The 17,302-nt window shown below is 39.2% G+C and overlaps 1 protein-coding gene across 11 annotated transcripts in view; it reads right to left on the bottom strand.

Annotated features, from left to right (window-relative positions):
* The window catches only part of FGGY (FGGY carbohydrate kinase domain containing), a 329,262-nt gene that overhangs the window by 74,738 nt on the left and 237,222 nt on the right, over positions 1-17,302 (bottom strand). For all 11 annotated transcript variants that reach the window (XM_034063471.1, XM_031050950.2, XM_031050943.2 and 8 more), the window contains one exon: positions 2,456-2,584. In XM_034063471.1, coding sequence (XP_033919362.1) covers positions 2,456-2,584 — 129 coding nt within the window. The remainder of the gene's footprint in view (positions 1-2,455; positions 2,585-17,302) is intronic.

Consider the following 17,302-nt stretch of genomic DNA (forward strand, 5'->3'; position numbering starts at 1 on the left):
TCCAATCCTAACTATTCTATGATTCTATGTGTTCCAGAATAAGAATAATGATACCCACTGGATGTTGTTGTTTCACAGACTAATCTAACGCTTACTGATAAGCAAGTCTTATCCTTCAAGAAAATTGTAACCCTCAATATTTCAATACAGATCACAGAAGAGCAAGCATTAAACCATACATCAGTACCCTTTCAAACAAAAGTTTTACAAGAGTTACTTATTTCCAATATTTTCACATTTTAATTCATTGTTTCAAATATCTCTTCTCTATTTTTTTCTGTGCCCCTTTCATCATTATTAAAAAATTATTATGCTTTAGTGCATTGTCATTCTTAACATCTTTGAAACAGAACAGTATCACTTCTATGATGTGTGTTCTTCTGTTTTGCTGTTTATCCTTCAGGATTTTCAGCTCTATATTCTATGCAATGTAGGCTAAAGTATACTTTAGAAAGTTTGAGGTTCTTGTTATTAACAGCTGTGGATGAAGAAGGGCTATTTGTATTTGAGATGTAGCCACACTATTCCTTTTCTTTATGCACATTTGCACTCTTGAGCTCTCCTGTTCTTGCTGTCCCTTTTGCTATCAAATTCTTTTTCTTCTTAATGTGCTTTCTGCTAGTTTCCCCACCTATTTATTTCCCTTCCCAGATTCAAGAAGGATCTTCCTCTTTTCCCAGACTCAAGTTATCATGTGAATAGCATGCAGATCCTCCTGCTGGGTTACTGACATCCTTCTGCAATAACATCTCTCCCTCCCTAACAACCACCACCTATACATATTATTTTCCTCCTGGCAATGATTTCAGTAGGCTGCTGGTGTTTGTAGTGCCATCTGGGAAAACATATTCTGATAACCAGGACTAGCATAAGCAGACTGTCTATCTACTGAAATCTTACTCTGATGGATGCCAGTAGCTATATACTTCCAATGTTAGAGTTTCTTCATATAAGTAAGCCAATAGCAAATGAACAGACGGTTGCTCCTTCCTCCTCTTTAAATGCAATTCAGATTTCAGCACATTAAATTTACTGGGCAAACTTTCTGTGCTCTGAATCTAGTACTCACATAATGATTCCAATTAAACAAGGACCCTCCACTGCTATTTTCATGTGTTCTGTGACAATCCTGTTTTTGAGCAAGTTCATTATTTCAGCTTATTATTACATCCTTTTCAAGAACACAATACTGCCAGGGCACATAGTTTTAAACACATTTTTATGCAATTAGGATGCTAATTCACACAAACAGATTTTTAGGTAAATCACAATAGTAGGGACACAACACATCTACAACTATGGTACTAAAACTCAGTCGTATTTTTGCAGCTGGATCTATAATCTAATCCTTCTGAGGTAATAAGAAAAGCAATCTACATGATGACTTAACCTCAGTAAAAACAGTTATCAGAAGCAATGTAAATGGATTTAAACATTCTGCAAGTTCCAGGCCACAACTTCTAGAAGAATAAATGAAATTTAAACCACAAAAAAATACTTGAAGCACAAAACTGGTACTTCAGTAGTCAATCATACTCATTTAGATCTAGAGAAAAATCCTCTGATGAGCAACAGATTTCCACAGAACAGCACTATTTCAGGAACACTGAAACTTTGATAGTTCAGGAAAAAGCTTTACCTCAGAAACTAAACCCACCTCAATTTCCTGCTGAAAAAATTACATTGAATCACTTTGTTATTTAGATAAGGCCAAAAAACATGGTGAGAAACTGAAGCCATGGACCCTCACCTGATGCATTTCAACACAGCTGAAACTGGGAAAACCAGAAAATAGTGCTGGAAAAGGAGAAAACCTAAGCAACAAGCCTCCCACTACAGTTAAGGGTAAAAGTTGCATAAGGGCAATGCTGTGCAGAGGCCAGTTTCCCCTCTAGTCTGGTTTGTAAGTTTAGATACACATCACTGACATATTCTAACCTCCTAGATCAAAAGCAGTGATTTTGCTATATATACCTCCCACTGTGCTAGCAAAAACATATATAGAAAAAGTCTATTTTACATTATTTATACAAAGCAGAAATTACTTCTAAAACTAAGAAGGAAGAGTAACCATGAACAAGACTCCTCCCCTAGAATGTTACGGGTTTTATTTTTCTTCCCTATCCCAAAGTTTTGAGCAACAGAAGATGCAAACTCTCAGCATGTTTACATGGCAACACACTCATGTATCAGTTCAGGAATTCAAAGTGGAACTAGCAGAAGTTATCAAACAACATGGAAATCCAGCTGAAAAGAAATAAAGAGTGATAGCTCCTCGCTATAAGCAGATATTCAGTATTAGCAGTTATTGTGATGGGTTTGGGTTTTCAGTTATTTCACAGGAACAGCACCAAAGCAAATTGCTGGATACAAAACAGGCTGTGAGAAAAAAGGTTTTCTGAAATGAGTTCAAGACATTCCTGGTTCCAAGAATAGTAAATATGTGACTGAGTACCTAGTCCTCCAGCATGGGCATCAATGAGAGATGCTGCTACCGCAATCCCTTCAGGGAGACCAAGATCTTTCGCAGCTTCTGGCGTTAGACCTTGTCCAACAGACTCTCCAGGAGACAAGACGTGGTTTCCTGGGCAGACACAAGAAAAACCAAACACCTGTCAATTGACTAAACAGAAAAACAAATGTGTATGTTATTACAAGAACTCCCTTCCTCTCCCTCACGTCAGTGTGGTGCATATAAACCAAAAAAGTGCAGCAAAGAACTCTATCTGATTAAGAAGTACCTTTCATTATCTGTCTGTGTATTAAACACAGCCATGTTAGATCAGGCTGTCCCACAGCAATTTAAAAGTTCAAAAGTATTCAGTGTCCTATCTAGCCACAAAGATTTCACCACAAGCAATTAAATTCTGCTTGGCATCTTTCCAAAAGATATGAAATACTTACATAGAAATCCCACATTCTTGTGGGAGCTCTGACTAGATGCCTGCAGCCATTCTCTGGGCATGTGAATGAGATTCAGTTCAGAATTCAGCTCAGAGATAATCATGTTCACAACTGAATCTGCACCTGTTGCACCAGGCAAGAGCCATCTTTTTTTCCTTTTCCATCCTTTCCAGCAGTTTCTACTAGGAGTAAGGTGTCTATAGTTACAGAAACTCTAAAGGAAAAACTGCCTTAAGCAGTAAATTCCTCTTATTGCAGCTGTATTTCTTCACAGATTTAAATAATCTCTTTCTGAACCTTCACTGGCCTTAGGAAGTATCAAGAACATTATGGTCACCCTGACCACAAGCAGTTCAACCCTCAGCTCTCGGTCCTTTCACCTAGTGGAAAGCCCCACCTGCATTTGTCTCTCCTACCATAGCATCATAGAATCCTAGAATGGTTTGGGTTGGAAGGGACCTTAAAGCTCATCCAATTCCAACCCCTGCCACAGACAGGGACACCTTCCACTAGAGCAGCTTGCTCCAAGCCCCTGTGTCCAACCACTGCCAGGGATGAGACATTATGTACCATAAATAAATAATTCTTAACATAAATAAATTTAATTACCATAAATACATCCATTTTAAACATAAATACATTTAAATACCACAAGTATTTATATACAACAATACATTTAATAAATACAATATTATATATTATATATATTTATTAATACCATAAATAAATTTAAAATCAAAAATAAACTTATCATAAACATATGTGCCATTAAGTTTTGTCTTGCGAAAAGAGTTTTTCACTAATTAAATCAGTGTGATAGAGATTGCTCAGAGCTTAGAAGAACAAATCTAGACTCATTAGACTTTCAGAATTTAAGGACACCCCCTCAACAGCCTCCTCTCCGACTGCTGAGTACAACCATAGACTGACAGCTCTTGGAACCACACACACTTCCCTATTTCTGTAAGGATTTGGTGGGTGAGAGGCAGGGAAAAGCACCACACACCTCCCTATCAATACCATGGCTTTTAGCACGTGTCTGCATTTAATAAGTTCATAAAATCTTCTGGGCAGAGATGACAAAACTCCTTTTGAAAATAAAACAAGCTTTGATTCACAGTTAATTCTACTGCGAACGCTACATCTAAAGCATGTTCTGATGTGTAGGGAAGTAAAACATCCTCCAAAACAAAGAATAATTTAAAAAAAAGAACATATTATATCAGGAATACACTAATGCCTGTAAGCATAATCTGCTAGAAATACAGTTATACTACCTTACTGTGAGAGGAAAGGAGGGTTATGAAGTTAATTTCACAGATAGAAAATTGTACATATCACTTAAGTCTTTGTGCTATAAATAATGTTGGTTCCTCACTTCAAGAAAGGTGCCCACTTCCTGATTATTGCTGTGTATGGAGAACTTTCACATAACCACTTGTTATTCTAATCTATCTAAAGCCACTCTGCCACCTCTGAAATGCCAGGCTTGATCTCATACTGGGGATTTAAAACAAGCATGGATAGGCAAAACTTTTGCACTTCCTTGGGTTTATATTCTCATACTGGAGGCAGTAACCAAACCTCACCATTTAGATTATACAGAAGGAAGTATCTCCTCACAGGAAAAAAGATGTCTAGATTTTATTAATTCTTAATGTAAAGTCAGAACGTTGTGTTAGCTTTCTCAAAATGTGCACCTTTTGCACCTTCAACAAATTGAGAGCAGGATGTGTCTCTTTAAGGAACGTTTGTATTACTTTTCTGGCTTTTTAAGACATTGGAGTATAAAACCAGTGAAACAAAGCTGTCTGGTCCTGACATACAAAGACCCTGCAGGTGGAAGGGTCAAAAGAGTTCATGCAGTTAAAACCACATCTTCTTCTTCAGAATCAGTCACCTGACCTGAAAGCATACAGCTACCTTGTATATACAGCATGAGATGAAATTCGTCGGAAATAAAACCTCTTTCCAGGCACTCAGTTCCACGGCTGGTTTGTTTATATCAGTCAGACTGGTCAAACATTTTAGTGTGTAATTATTATGTGGTTAAACTCCATTTTAGAGATCAGGGCTACTATTAGACAAAATCTTTTCATACCAGCTTCTTGATTACTGTATTTCTAGTTAATGAGCATTAAGGGAGCAATTTCAGAGATAAAGATGATCCTCTCTTCTAAAGCAGCAGTAGAAAATGACCCTATAGATTGCTTTGATGCTAGGTATATATCAGAATGACCAGCAGCATTGTTATCCCCCATGGGCATAAAGCGTGTGAGAACGTGCAGAGATGGGTTTCTTGTGATGCAGCATAATTATCTTGTATTTAAAAATACTGAATTAACAGCAGAATGTGCCCTATCTGGTTTAGGAGTCAAAATGAACCTGAACAATTATTCCTTGACTGAAAGCACTTTCTGGGAATCTGGGAAGTGGCAGCAGTCAGCATTCACCCATGAGATGAATGGAGGGTCTCTCAGGTCACCCAACAGACAGGGATTGCAGAATAGGGGAGCCAATATGCAAGAGCAGCAAGGAGAGGATACTGACTCTGCCCCTCTACTCCATCTTCCCAGCTTTAGAAGTCAATGAAAGCTCTCCTACACCAATATGATATATTCATGAGGAGCTCTGTTAAAGAGAAGAAGCAGACTCTGCATGGACACTCTCTGTCACCATGGCAGTGCTCAAGGCCAGGCTGGATGTGGTGCTGGGTGTCAACATACCTGCTTTTTAACTCTCTTTGAGTTGTAGAGTCTGATTTCGTGCTTCAGTTCAGTGTGTGGTGTCCCTGCCCATGGCAGGCAGATTGGAACTAGATGATCTTAATGTCCTTTCCAACTGTAATTCTATGATTATATGATTCTAGAAGTTGCCTCCCCACCCACAGAAGTGTGAGTAAGTAGGTGTGGAATGGGTAGAGCTTTGACTGAACTACATGGGTAGAGACGTGGAGAGGGAATTACAGTTCTCATGGTTTACTCTTCACTGAAAAACTATAAATTCAGTGAAGTATCAGTGTGCTCGGAATCTGTAGGTATAAAACTATGAAATGATAAAAGAAAAAACACCAAAGGAACCAAAGGGGAACCACAATTAAAAAGTAAAGCATTTGGAAATAAATTGTACTCCAGTATAAACCCAGAGAGAGTGAACGGATTCTTACTTGAGCACAAAACAGTGCCTTTAGAAGTCAAGTGACAGCTGCTATAAAAATAAAGGTATTCTACAGCTCCACACCAGCAATCCAACGGCAGGTGCTGCCACCCCTAAATCCTACCTGTCAGAGGAAAGAAGCTGTCAGAGAGGGAGGAAGGGAAATGAGAGCTGCCTGCATACAGAGGGAGGCAGTGAGAATTACAGAAGGCTGCATGAAAGAGGTTGTGAAAGGACCGAGTCTTCTCAGGGCTCCTGCCAAAGTAAATGTATCGAGTCTTTTGTTTACAGTAGTCTCCTGTGCAAGTCATTTACCTTTGCTATAATGACTTCCAAAATTAGACCTAACCAAACAAACCCATAATGGCTGAAGCTGGAGAACTTTCTGTTTCACATTCATACAGCTGTTTCACTAATGCACTGCCTTAATCCCCAACCTTTTCATTCTGTACGAGACAGACTATTTCTAGCTATTTTTTCCCCTATAAAGCAGTAAGTTTACAAAAGGAAAAAGCTGTCTGAATCTCTTCCTCCTCTTTCATCCTTCTTCGAAGACTAATGTCAGAATTCACTATTATCAGGCTTTGTTTACAGAATTTGTGGTACCAAGGACCCTCTACCTTTTTGAGGCAGTTTCCACAGCAACCAGCTGTTTACCAGACGCAACACACAAGGCAGACAATACATCTTCAGTCAACTTTGGTAATCAAAATTCACTGTACTGGCTTACTAATACTTAATAGAACTAGGTACTTTAGGACATAGACCTTTAAAACCAACAAAAGCCAACGCAGCAGGGGGCCCAGCTGACTCAGCTATGATACACTCACTGAGAACAGCTTCTCATCTCCCATGCAGAACGTGGCTGCATTTCACATGCACTCACATTTGCCTGTGTAAGTGCATAAAAGGAAGAAAAGCAAAAGGATGTGTTCCTTTTCCTCACTAACTTGACACAAGCAAACTTGAACTTGGATATATCAAACCTTTTCTGAAATTCCAGCAACACCAAAAAGAAGCCAAACCATCCTGTCTCCATTTTACAGCCTCCCCCAGACTGGACCATCTAAATGCTTTTTCATTTAAAAGACAATGCACAAAACATGTAGCCTGTTAAATAAGAGATATATAACATGCATTGAAGAAGTTATCTAGTTAAAGGAAACAGCGGTAAATTAACACCAAAAGAAACAGGACCTTAGTAAAAAGAAGCAATTCCATCCAAATGGATCTCAAACAGCAGTTGGAGGGATTTTGCCCTCAATGCTTTGACCATTACTTACAAAGCTCATAGACAATCTCTAATTTCTTGTATTTTATAACAATCCCCACAATGACAAAATTCTGCCATATGCAAGGAATCTGAATAAATAATATTACAACTCTTCTGACACATCATTCCAACCCTATCTCATACACAGTACATTGTCAAATATCCCTCTCACATTTAACTGAGATATATATGGCTGATTGTTCTACAATTGTAGCCCAGCTGATCAGCAAAAATAGGAAGCAGGATAACAATATAGACTATAACAATATAATACTATTTTTTCTTAGAACTGAATGCATGGTGGTTAAAAGGTGTTAAAACCAGACATATTTGGGGAGGGTTTAACCTGGAAATACCCTCCATACAATTTCCTGGTTGGCAGTTAAAAATGTCAGGGTTTTCATTCAGGAAACCCCAGACAAATTGTGATATTATAGGCCAGTTTATTTAAAAGTGAGAAAAACAGTTGGTTAAACAAAATCACTTTGGCTTTCTTCAGTTCAAAATCCATCTCTGTCTATGCGAGCTACCACAATAGCTTGAGGCAAATCTAATTTGGGTCCTTTCCATCCCACTCTCCCATGCAGCTTATGCCTTTGGCTGAACTACATCTCAACTACCTAACATGTAATTACTGAAGGCAGACATATTAGGTTGCTAAATACTGGAAAAAGCAAGCAACCCATGTGCAGGCAGATCCTGATTCATTAAGCTGGAAAGTAAATTGGTCTGCAGACCATAGGTGCCTACTTCAACAAAGCCTACTGCCTTCTTGTCCAAATGAAAGGGAGCTACTTCATGTATAAATGATAAGCTTTGCTGGTTAAAGGTCAAAAGAAAAAGAAAGCATTCTGCATCATTGGATCATTAGGCATGTACATTGATGGGCAGGACTGAGTTTTCACTACTAGGTTTCAGTGAGGCCATGCAGAATGAACATCTCTTATAATGCACGGTTCACTGCTCACTACCCTGACACGCATGTGGGTATGCAATACATGCATTTAGATGTCTTACTACGTCACTAAATGTGATGTATTTGCATCCAGACTCAGCTACTATATCTCACATATTTGCTTGCAAGAAATAAATCCAATAGGTTGATAATTTAGATTTCTGGCACTTCACAGTATTCCTAACAGTCTCTCTAAACACAAAGATTACCAATGTAATGACATGACTACTGCTATACTTTGAGTTGCAAGTAATCAGACTTTGGTTTGGTACAGCACATCACTAAACTGAACAGGTAATTTAGATTGCATTAATTACAGATTATTACTTAACAGAATGGGGTTTATTACTGGATTTTTTTTTAATAATTCACATGATAGCAACTCCTCTTTGAAGAAATAATTATCCCTTTTCAAAACTGAAATAACAGACCAAAAATAACCTGATAAGTTACTGAAAGGATGCTTTTGAATCTTTCAGCTAAGCTTCTGATACCTGCAGAAGCTTATTCCCCACCACATTCACACAGTATCCAGCTCTAATGCCCATACAGAGAAGATACCGATGAAGTATAAATGGGTCAGAAATGAGTCAGGAAAGCAATTGCAAGGACTGGGAAGTGTGGCAGTTAACATAACATAATAGATTTGGGAGAAAAACCTCAAGCAGTTCAGTGTTTTCCTTTAATGTAGGCAACTTCAGTCTGTGCGGGTCAGGCATGTCACTGCAGTCTGCCGGACAGGAGTACGAAGTCAAAGTTCAGCTGAAAAACAAACTGCATTCTTTAACTAATTCATTAATTTTAAAAAATGACAACAACCAACAGTCAAAAGCTTGAAGTCTGAAGTGGACTCCCCATGACACGAAATTATAAAATCAAAACTGGTTCTAAGATACACTTCAACCTATTCAAGCATTAATTTTAGGGGGTCCAACAGCCTCTGACTTAGAGGAAGTTGGCAAATGTTTTACATAGTCCTTTGGGTTTGTGAATCCTGACTCATACAGCAGACACCATTGGTTTGAAAGCTATCTCAGTATGAGGCACAAGCAAAAAGAAGATGAAGAACAAATCGGGACCAGAAAGAGGAAGAATCAGGTAAAAAGAAGAAACAACCCTGAACTATTCTGAGAAAGGATTTTTTTAGAACTGTATGAAAAATAAGAAGGGAGGATAATATTTGAGAAATATAAATATTAAGCAATCACAACAGGTTAAAGGTCTGCTCAAAGCTTCTCCTATGACTTTAAAAACAGAGATTCCAAGAAAAAGCTCCTCATTTTCATACAAGAAAGAGGAAAGAGAAAGTTCACAAGTCCACAGTGTTGCCAGAGTAGAAGAAAACATGATTCCCCAGGCAGGCAGTCTGAGACCAGACTCATGACCAGTGTGTCACATGTAGAAATACAGAACTCCAAAAGTGGGCAGTGGGAAATCTTTGTATCATTACTTTTGAAAGCTCTAAGATTTTGCTATTAGTTGTCTCAGCTGTGACAGAACCTGAGGATGAAAGAACATCAAACAGTTATCGCTCCTTCCAACAGAGAGGTAGAAGTAAAAAGGTACTATCTGCCAGGAGGACTCAACCTGATGATAAGCAGGGTGAATGACGGCTCATTTCCTTACAGTGGAAGAGGAATGGAAAATGTCACCCAGAAGCACTGTGAAGAAACCTGAGCTACCCAAATTTAGCCCAGCCTATTAAAGAACAGTTATTGGAAAGAGGAAGAATATCTCAGGCTGGAAAAATTGTCTGACTCAGGAAATTCAAGAAAGGGAAAAGCAAAGTTCTGCACATGAGGTGGAAGTACCCATGTAAGATCAGGCTGGGGGCCAACTGGAAAGCAACTTGGCAGAAAAGGACTGTGAGGCCAGGTGGACAACAAGTTGAACATGAGCCAGTGATGAGCCGCTGCAGCACAGGCAGCCAGCAGCCTCCTGGTCCGTGTTAGGAAGAGTGCCACCAGTAGGCCCAGAGATGACCTTTGCTCCCTGCTCAGGCCACAGATGGATGTTGTGCTTTATACTGAGCTCCTCAGTACAGAAACATGGAGGTACTGGAGCAAGTCCAAAGAAGGACCTCAAAGATGACTGAGGCACATCATATAAGGAAAGACTGAGACACCTGAGACTTTAAGCCCAGCAAAGAGAAGGTGGTGGTGGGTTGCAGATCATATCAATGTATATATAAATATCTGATGGGAGTAAAGATGATGGAGCAAGACTCTTCTCAGGGGCACCCAGTGACAGTACAAGTGTCAAGGCACACATACTGAAATGCAGAATGGTTTGGGTTGGAAGGGTCCTAAAGCTCATCCAGTTCCAAACCCCAGCCATGGGCAGGGACACCACTGAAAAAATGTTTTTGTTGGGGAAAGGTGGTCATGACACTGGGATAGGTTGCCCAGGGAGATACTGGGAGTCTCCATTCTTGGAAATATTCAAAACTCAGGTGGACACAGCACAACCTGCTGCAGATGACCTTGCTTTGAGTAGGGGAAGCTGGACTAGATAATTTCCAGAGGTCCCTTTCTAACTTCTACCATTCATGTGATGCAGTGATCTCAAGACGGAAAAAAAACATAAAATAAAATAGAAATCACAGGAACATGTAGCTTTTCTGAGAAAAATTCCTTTTAACTTCTTACTGCTGAATCATATATCATGAAATAATGCATCAAGCTTTGAGGAAGGAGACACCCTAAAACCTCTTTGCGCTGTGCCAGTTTCAGCTCCTTTACATTTGCTAGAGCTCTTGGACAGACTGAAATGACAGGAAGCCAGAAAAATGTTAGCATATTTGGAACACTCTTCAGTTGTAAATTCCATGGATTTTGACAGCATGTGAGTGTAAATATCCCCTGATTCACCCTTTCAATTTTGTTTTAAGTTGTAACATGTTCTAATTGATTGGGGATAGCAAAAAACCAAAGACAGACAGTAAAGGGACCCCATATATCACAGAATCTTTTTACTTACTATTCTCTACCATTTGCAAAGTATAGTGATAAAGCTTATTGGTATAATCTAGCTTTATGAAGAACTGGCAGCTACAAGCTGACCTGAAGAAACAAATCATCATCCCTTTCTCTGAGTCTTCAAGGAATCCCTCATACACACAGGAGCATCTGGCATCAAAGGCCTTGGAAGAGATAGAAAACTGGCAGAACTAATGGATTGACCATTCCCTTCACAGCTGCTGCAGCATAAGTTAATATTGACTGTACTCTCCCACCCTGGACTGAATCTTCCATTTTCAGCCTAAATGTAAATAAACCAATAGAACTTCTAAGTACTACTTGGAACAGCACTTCTGTACTACTACAGTTGGAGAAGACTCCTTCTGACAAAACACAAAACCTAGGCAGGCTCTATTTGAAGTGTAAGAAGTGAGGTATACAATAGTGTTATCTTAATCAGCTTTGCATGTAGAAGTAGACAGTGGCACATGTAGGAATATAACCATTCATTTATATATAATAACATCTTGATGAATAAATAGCCTGCTGTTTTGTCACTTGTTTGAATGCCTAAAGGAACACAGAGCTGCACTTACGTTTGAAAACCCAGCCTGCCATAAAAGGTTGTGCACAGTAAGGATGACAGCAGGTACCAGTCAAGAGTCACAGCTATCAAGTCCCAAATCAACTACAGTTTTCTTTGCTACCAATTTATGAATAAGTACTAAGAATGCAAGAGCATTAGAAAAGAACATCTAGATTTACAATTCTACTGACCCTTCTTTTCAGGGCATTCAAAATGGCATACACAAATGCCCAGGTACGTTGAAACAACAAGCTTCCAGCCCCCAAAGTTCTGGAATTAAGAGAAGAGTTATAGACAAGAACTATCATAGAATCACAGAATCATAGAATAGTTAGGGTTGGAAAGGACCTCAAGATCATCCAGTTCCAACCCCCCTGCCATGGGCATGGACACCTCACACTAAACCATATCACCCAAGGCTTCATCCAACCTGGTCTTGAACACTGCCAGGGATGGAGCATTCACTACCTCCCTGGGCAACCCATTCCAGTGCCTCACCACCCTAACAGTAAAGAATTTCTTCCTTATATCCAGTCTAAACCTCTGCTGTTTAAGTTTCAACCCATTACCCCTTGTCCTATCACTACAGTCCCTAATGAATAGTCCCTCACCAGCATCCCTGTAGGCCCCCTTCAGATACTGGAAGGCTGCTAGGAGGTCTCCACGCAGCCTTCTCTTCTCCAGGCTGAACAGACCCAACTTTCTCAGCCTGTCTTCATATGGGAGGTGCTCCAGTCCCCTGATCATCCTCGTGGCCTCCTCTGGACTTGTTCCAACAGTTCCATGTCCTTTTTATGCTGAGGACACCAGAACTGCACAATACTCCAAGTGAGGTCTCACAAGAGCAGAGTAGAGGGGCAGGATCACCTCCTTCAACCTGCTGGTCATGCTCCTTTTGATGCAGCCCAGAATACGGTTGCTTTCTGGGCTGTAAGCGCACACTGAAGCCGGCTCATGTTCAGTTTCTCATTGACCAACACCCCCAAGTCCTTCTCCAGAGGACTGCCATGAATTTCCTTTCACAATCTGTCTGTGCAAGAGTTATTTTCAGGTACTCCAAGTTCAAGGCAAGCACTGATTTTCCATAAAATTTCTGAGATTTAAACAATCCGAATACTTTTCTTAGTTTTGCCTCAGATGTTCATAAAGATCCCATACACATTTATTCACTTCTGAGGATCTGGCTGTAAATTCCTAGTCAGAAGAAGCTGAGAAATGGGTTTATGCAATCTTTAGTGTGTTGAAGGGCCGTATTTCCAAATATGAGATTTGCTTTTAAAAAAAATCCTTAAAATCAGTGCACTGCTCCATCACAGATTAAAGTGACAAAACTGCCCTTCACAAAAGATATATTTTAGCCTTCAACACGTAACCGACAAGATCATTAATACCTATTCTGCAGTACCTGCAATGCTCTCTCAGACAAAGGCCCATCTTCAACCAAAAAGAGACCTGGTATAAAATACTACCATTCAATACAAAATCATTACTTGGTCCCTAAAGTAGCCCCTGAAGTAGAGAGCTGTGGTGAAAATTTATCAGGCATTTTCCTCCAAATGGAATATATGTTCAGTACCGTAAAAGGTCTGGAGTACATGAAATTTTAAAGGGATTGTTAATGTCTTTCTAGGTTTTATAATACCACAAAGAGATGCTCATCATGTACTATCGCCACAGCAGATAAATGTTAATGCCTGTAGTACACAACACTTTCAGAGTGGTTTTGAATATAAGACATCTACTCTCTTGGTGGGCAAATGAATGGGATCAATAAATTCTGTAGTATCTCCAGATAAGACTCTTTACCTTCACAAACATAAGCAGTAAATCCATGAGGTACAGAAAGAACCACAAGCAACTTATTACATAGATTCCCTGAAAGCTTAATCTGCTATGAAAAATGTAAAATGTCAAAGGCCTGGGAACTCTCCTATGTGAACCCACATCTTGATGTGGGAAAAGTCTGTGGAAGATCCTAAAGGTCAAATGTGAGGGACCCCCTTATCAACAAGGTCACGCGTTAAGTTAAACTGAAACTAGGAGAAGTGCACTACCTGGAACCAAAAGCACCACTGTGATTACAGTAAATATATCCTTAAAGGGCAAGGCTTTTTAAAAGTGATGTTTGAAAGAGATGTTTATCAGAATAAAGAACTATGTACATTAGAGAAATTGTTCTTAAGTAATCTCCATAAATATTTCTGAGGTCATGAAAGATAAAGCTACTTATAAAAAACTATCTACTAATAACTATTCATCTATAGTTATGTCTGATTGGAAATTACTTTTTAAAAGAGATCTAATAAAACAAAAGCAAAACCATGTAACCTTTCTGCCTATTTTAAACTGGTCAACTACATATTTACTTTTGCTACAGTAAGAAAATGTTGTCAGTTTTATCTTGGGACATTTTGCTTTGTTTAGAAAGAAATGATGATTCAGAGCCTGATAATCTTTTAGGAGAGATATGTGAGAAAAATACCATTATCTCTCTTTGTAAGGGAGCCATGCAAGCACTAAAATACATCCTTGTATTTGAGCTAAACAAACCTTAAGCAGACATCCACTGACTTGGACAAGCTTGAGAACTGAAAAGGAAATTCCACTAGAATTACTTCAGACTTTTTGGTTTTGGTTTTGTTTTCATTTTAGGAGGAGTTTTTGAGCATGTACAATCTCCCTTCAACCTACTCCTACCTAGGTTATCTGGCAGGTTCAAGTTCCTTAATCTGCAAGCCTGCTAAACCTATTGCTTCAAATTCTTTTCTGTCAGCTGTAACACACTATGATGTGCCTCCTGGAAGCACACACTCGTAACTATTTGTCCAGATGAGTTACTTAAACAAATTGCCTTTCTTTTGTATAATGTGCTGAACTTAACAGCAGCTGAGGCCGTTTCACTTATGGGACAGTGCCCTGAAGCAATATTATAACTTGAGTTGAGTTCTGCAAGGTGTGATCCTGTGTTCTTTGTGCTCAGCATAGCACTTACGGGCTCCTGGCTGGATGTTTATGCAGTGATGGTGCCTTGTCACCAATGCCAATGCCTTGGGAGTCGGTAGGAAACAGTCTCCCACTATACAAGACTACAGTTTGACCAGTGCTGCTTGAGCATGGAATGGCACTTTCTCAGTAGGTGGATCTACGCTGTACTGGTCAATTTAAAGTCAAAGGAAAGCTGAGCTTATTCAGGGTGCTCTTTCCAAGTCCAGCAACACTACTCATTAAAACAAGCAAACGCCCCAAACTCTTACTGGAACAATGTCACTATTCCCATTTTCTCATGTAAAGGGACACTGATAAGATTAAGGGTGGCAGAAAGCAAAGCACTGACACAGCTCTCAACACAGACTTCAGCACTGTTGAGCAGCTCTTGGGTGGAGAGTGAGTTGCTTTGGTTTGGTCATGTCTTGCTTCCTTCTGAAGCTAAACCCTTTCAAGAGACTCCAACAGGTGCAGTGTGGAAGATAAAGGAATGAAGGAGTAGTTGCTATCTGGTTTCCACATTCATAGAGGAGCTCCTTACCCCCCTCTTCATACACACATGAATGAAGGTCGCTGTCCTGCTTTTTTATGATTTTATCACTCAGCTAAATGTAATGAATGTAACACCTTCCTTTTTAAAAAAGGCAAGATCAGACAAATGGGCATGAAAATCAGCATATATTCTACAAAGGCCAGGTTTCAGTGTCTTATACTTTGGATACACCTAAGGTAATCAGCCCAAGAATCTGAAAATCGAAGGATTTCCCAAGGTGAGGAAAAGTTTGTGCTTTTCAGAAGCTTCAAGTTACAGCCCACAGCTTGGTGCAATTCCAGAGGTCAGATTCTGCTTCTTCAACACCAACTGAGATGCACCCAGACATTCTATGGTTTGTTTCTTGAAAACGAACACAATTTCCCAGGGAACTGGATACTCTTCCCATTAACTCACGAAAACAGTTTTGTCTTGCAAGAAACCCCTATCATAGAATCATAGAATGGTTAGGGTTGGAAAGGAGCTTAAGATCATTCAGTTCCAACCCCCCTGCCATGGGCTCACTCTAGACCATGTTACCCAAGGCTCTCTCCAACCTGACCTTGAACACTGCCAGAGACGGAGCATTTACCACTTCTTTGGGCAACCTGTTCCAATGCCTCACCACCCTCACAGTAACAAACTTCTTTATATCCAACCTATCATCAGAAGTTAATTTACTGATTTATTTTGTAAACCTTGTGTTGTAACAAAAATGTAAGCCTGATATTGGAAATGAATGATGTTTTGTCTTGCTAAATGTTGAACCATATATAGATTAGTTTTATGAGGCTTCCATCACAACAAAAGGCCCTTTTTATTAATGGCTACTTTATCATTTCAAACATGTATGTTTAGTTACTTGAAATGGCAAATTGCTTTGCACTGTCCTTGAAGTGCATTGCATAAATATTATATTAAAGCCTTAGCTTACACTTCATAAATAATTCATTTTAAAATACTCTTCCATTGGATCACCAGTTGCTGAGATGTTCAATTTTTCTGGTAAAAACATGTATTTATTGCAAGTCTTATTTTAACTTGTTGAAGATTTGCTGAAAGCCACATGTGACAGATGCTGTAAGACCTGTATTCCAACTAAAACCTCAGGAAGCTAAAAGCCTTCTATTCCTTGTGGGTTTAATACCTTTGCATAAGCAGTTTCAGTTGCAGGGGGAAAGCTGAAATCTATTCAAGGAAGCTTTCAAGCCCAATTTTCTGATAATCTGAAAATGACTTACGGTATAGTTTGTGATGATCAGAAAAGGTAATAGATTTCATTGCATTTCATTTCACTACAGTCCTCCCTCTGCCATTTCCATTTCATGTTACTGCATTTAAACTGCTGTACAAACTTGTTCAAAGTGCTAGACATTAAAAAAAATCAAAGGAAATTTTAGATAATTAACTTTGATGAATGAGCAGATTTCAGTTCATGTCTGGTAATATTCTTGTTAATGACATGTCTGCTTAGGACATCCATTAAAAGTCCATTAACTTAACAGGGAAAGTCTAATAAAGTTATCCTGGAAATTTTCTGGTATATTAACATTATGGACTTTTAATGAATATCTGCTGTAGGAATTGTTATTAGCAAGGCTACCATTCTAATTAAACTTAGGCTCCAAGAGAGTGGAAAAAATGGTATGAAGATAACAAGCACAAGTAGCACTTCTCCTGAAACTATTATAAGGGAGATGGGTACAGGCTGCAAAACCTGCTGTCAGTAACAGCTATGAATTACTACATTGTGGCCTTTTTTTTTTTGAGCCTGCCATTCTCTATGCCCATAGCAGGTATTTCCTTCATGGAATCAGTTGCTGAGGCTTCCATTTACTTCTCTGCTGTTGAGACTGAGCAGTACTGAAAGGCTTGCTAGGCTTTCAGAAGGGTAGAAGTTAGAAAACTGAAACAGAGATTTTCATGACAATGCAAAGTAAAAAGTGTACTT

This window comes from Melopsittacus undulatus, chromosome 6, assembly GCF_012275295.1.
Source record: "Melopsittacus undulatus isolate bMelUnd1 chromosome 6, bMelUnd1.mat.Z, whole genome shotgun sequence".
In the NCBI taxonomy this organism is placed as follows: Eukaryota; Metazoa; Chordata; class Aves; order Psittaciformes; family Psittaculidae; genus Melopsittacus; species Melopsittacus undulatus.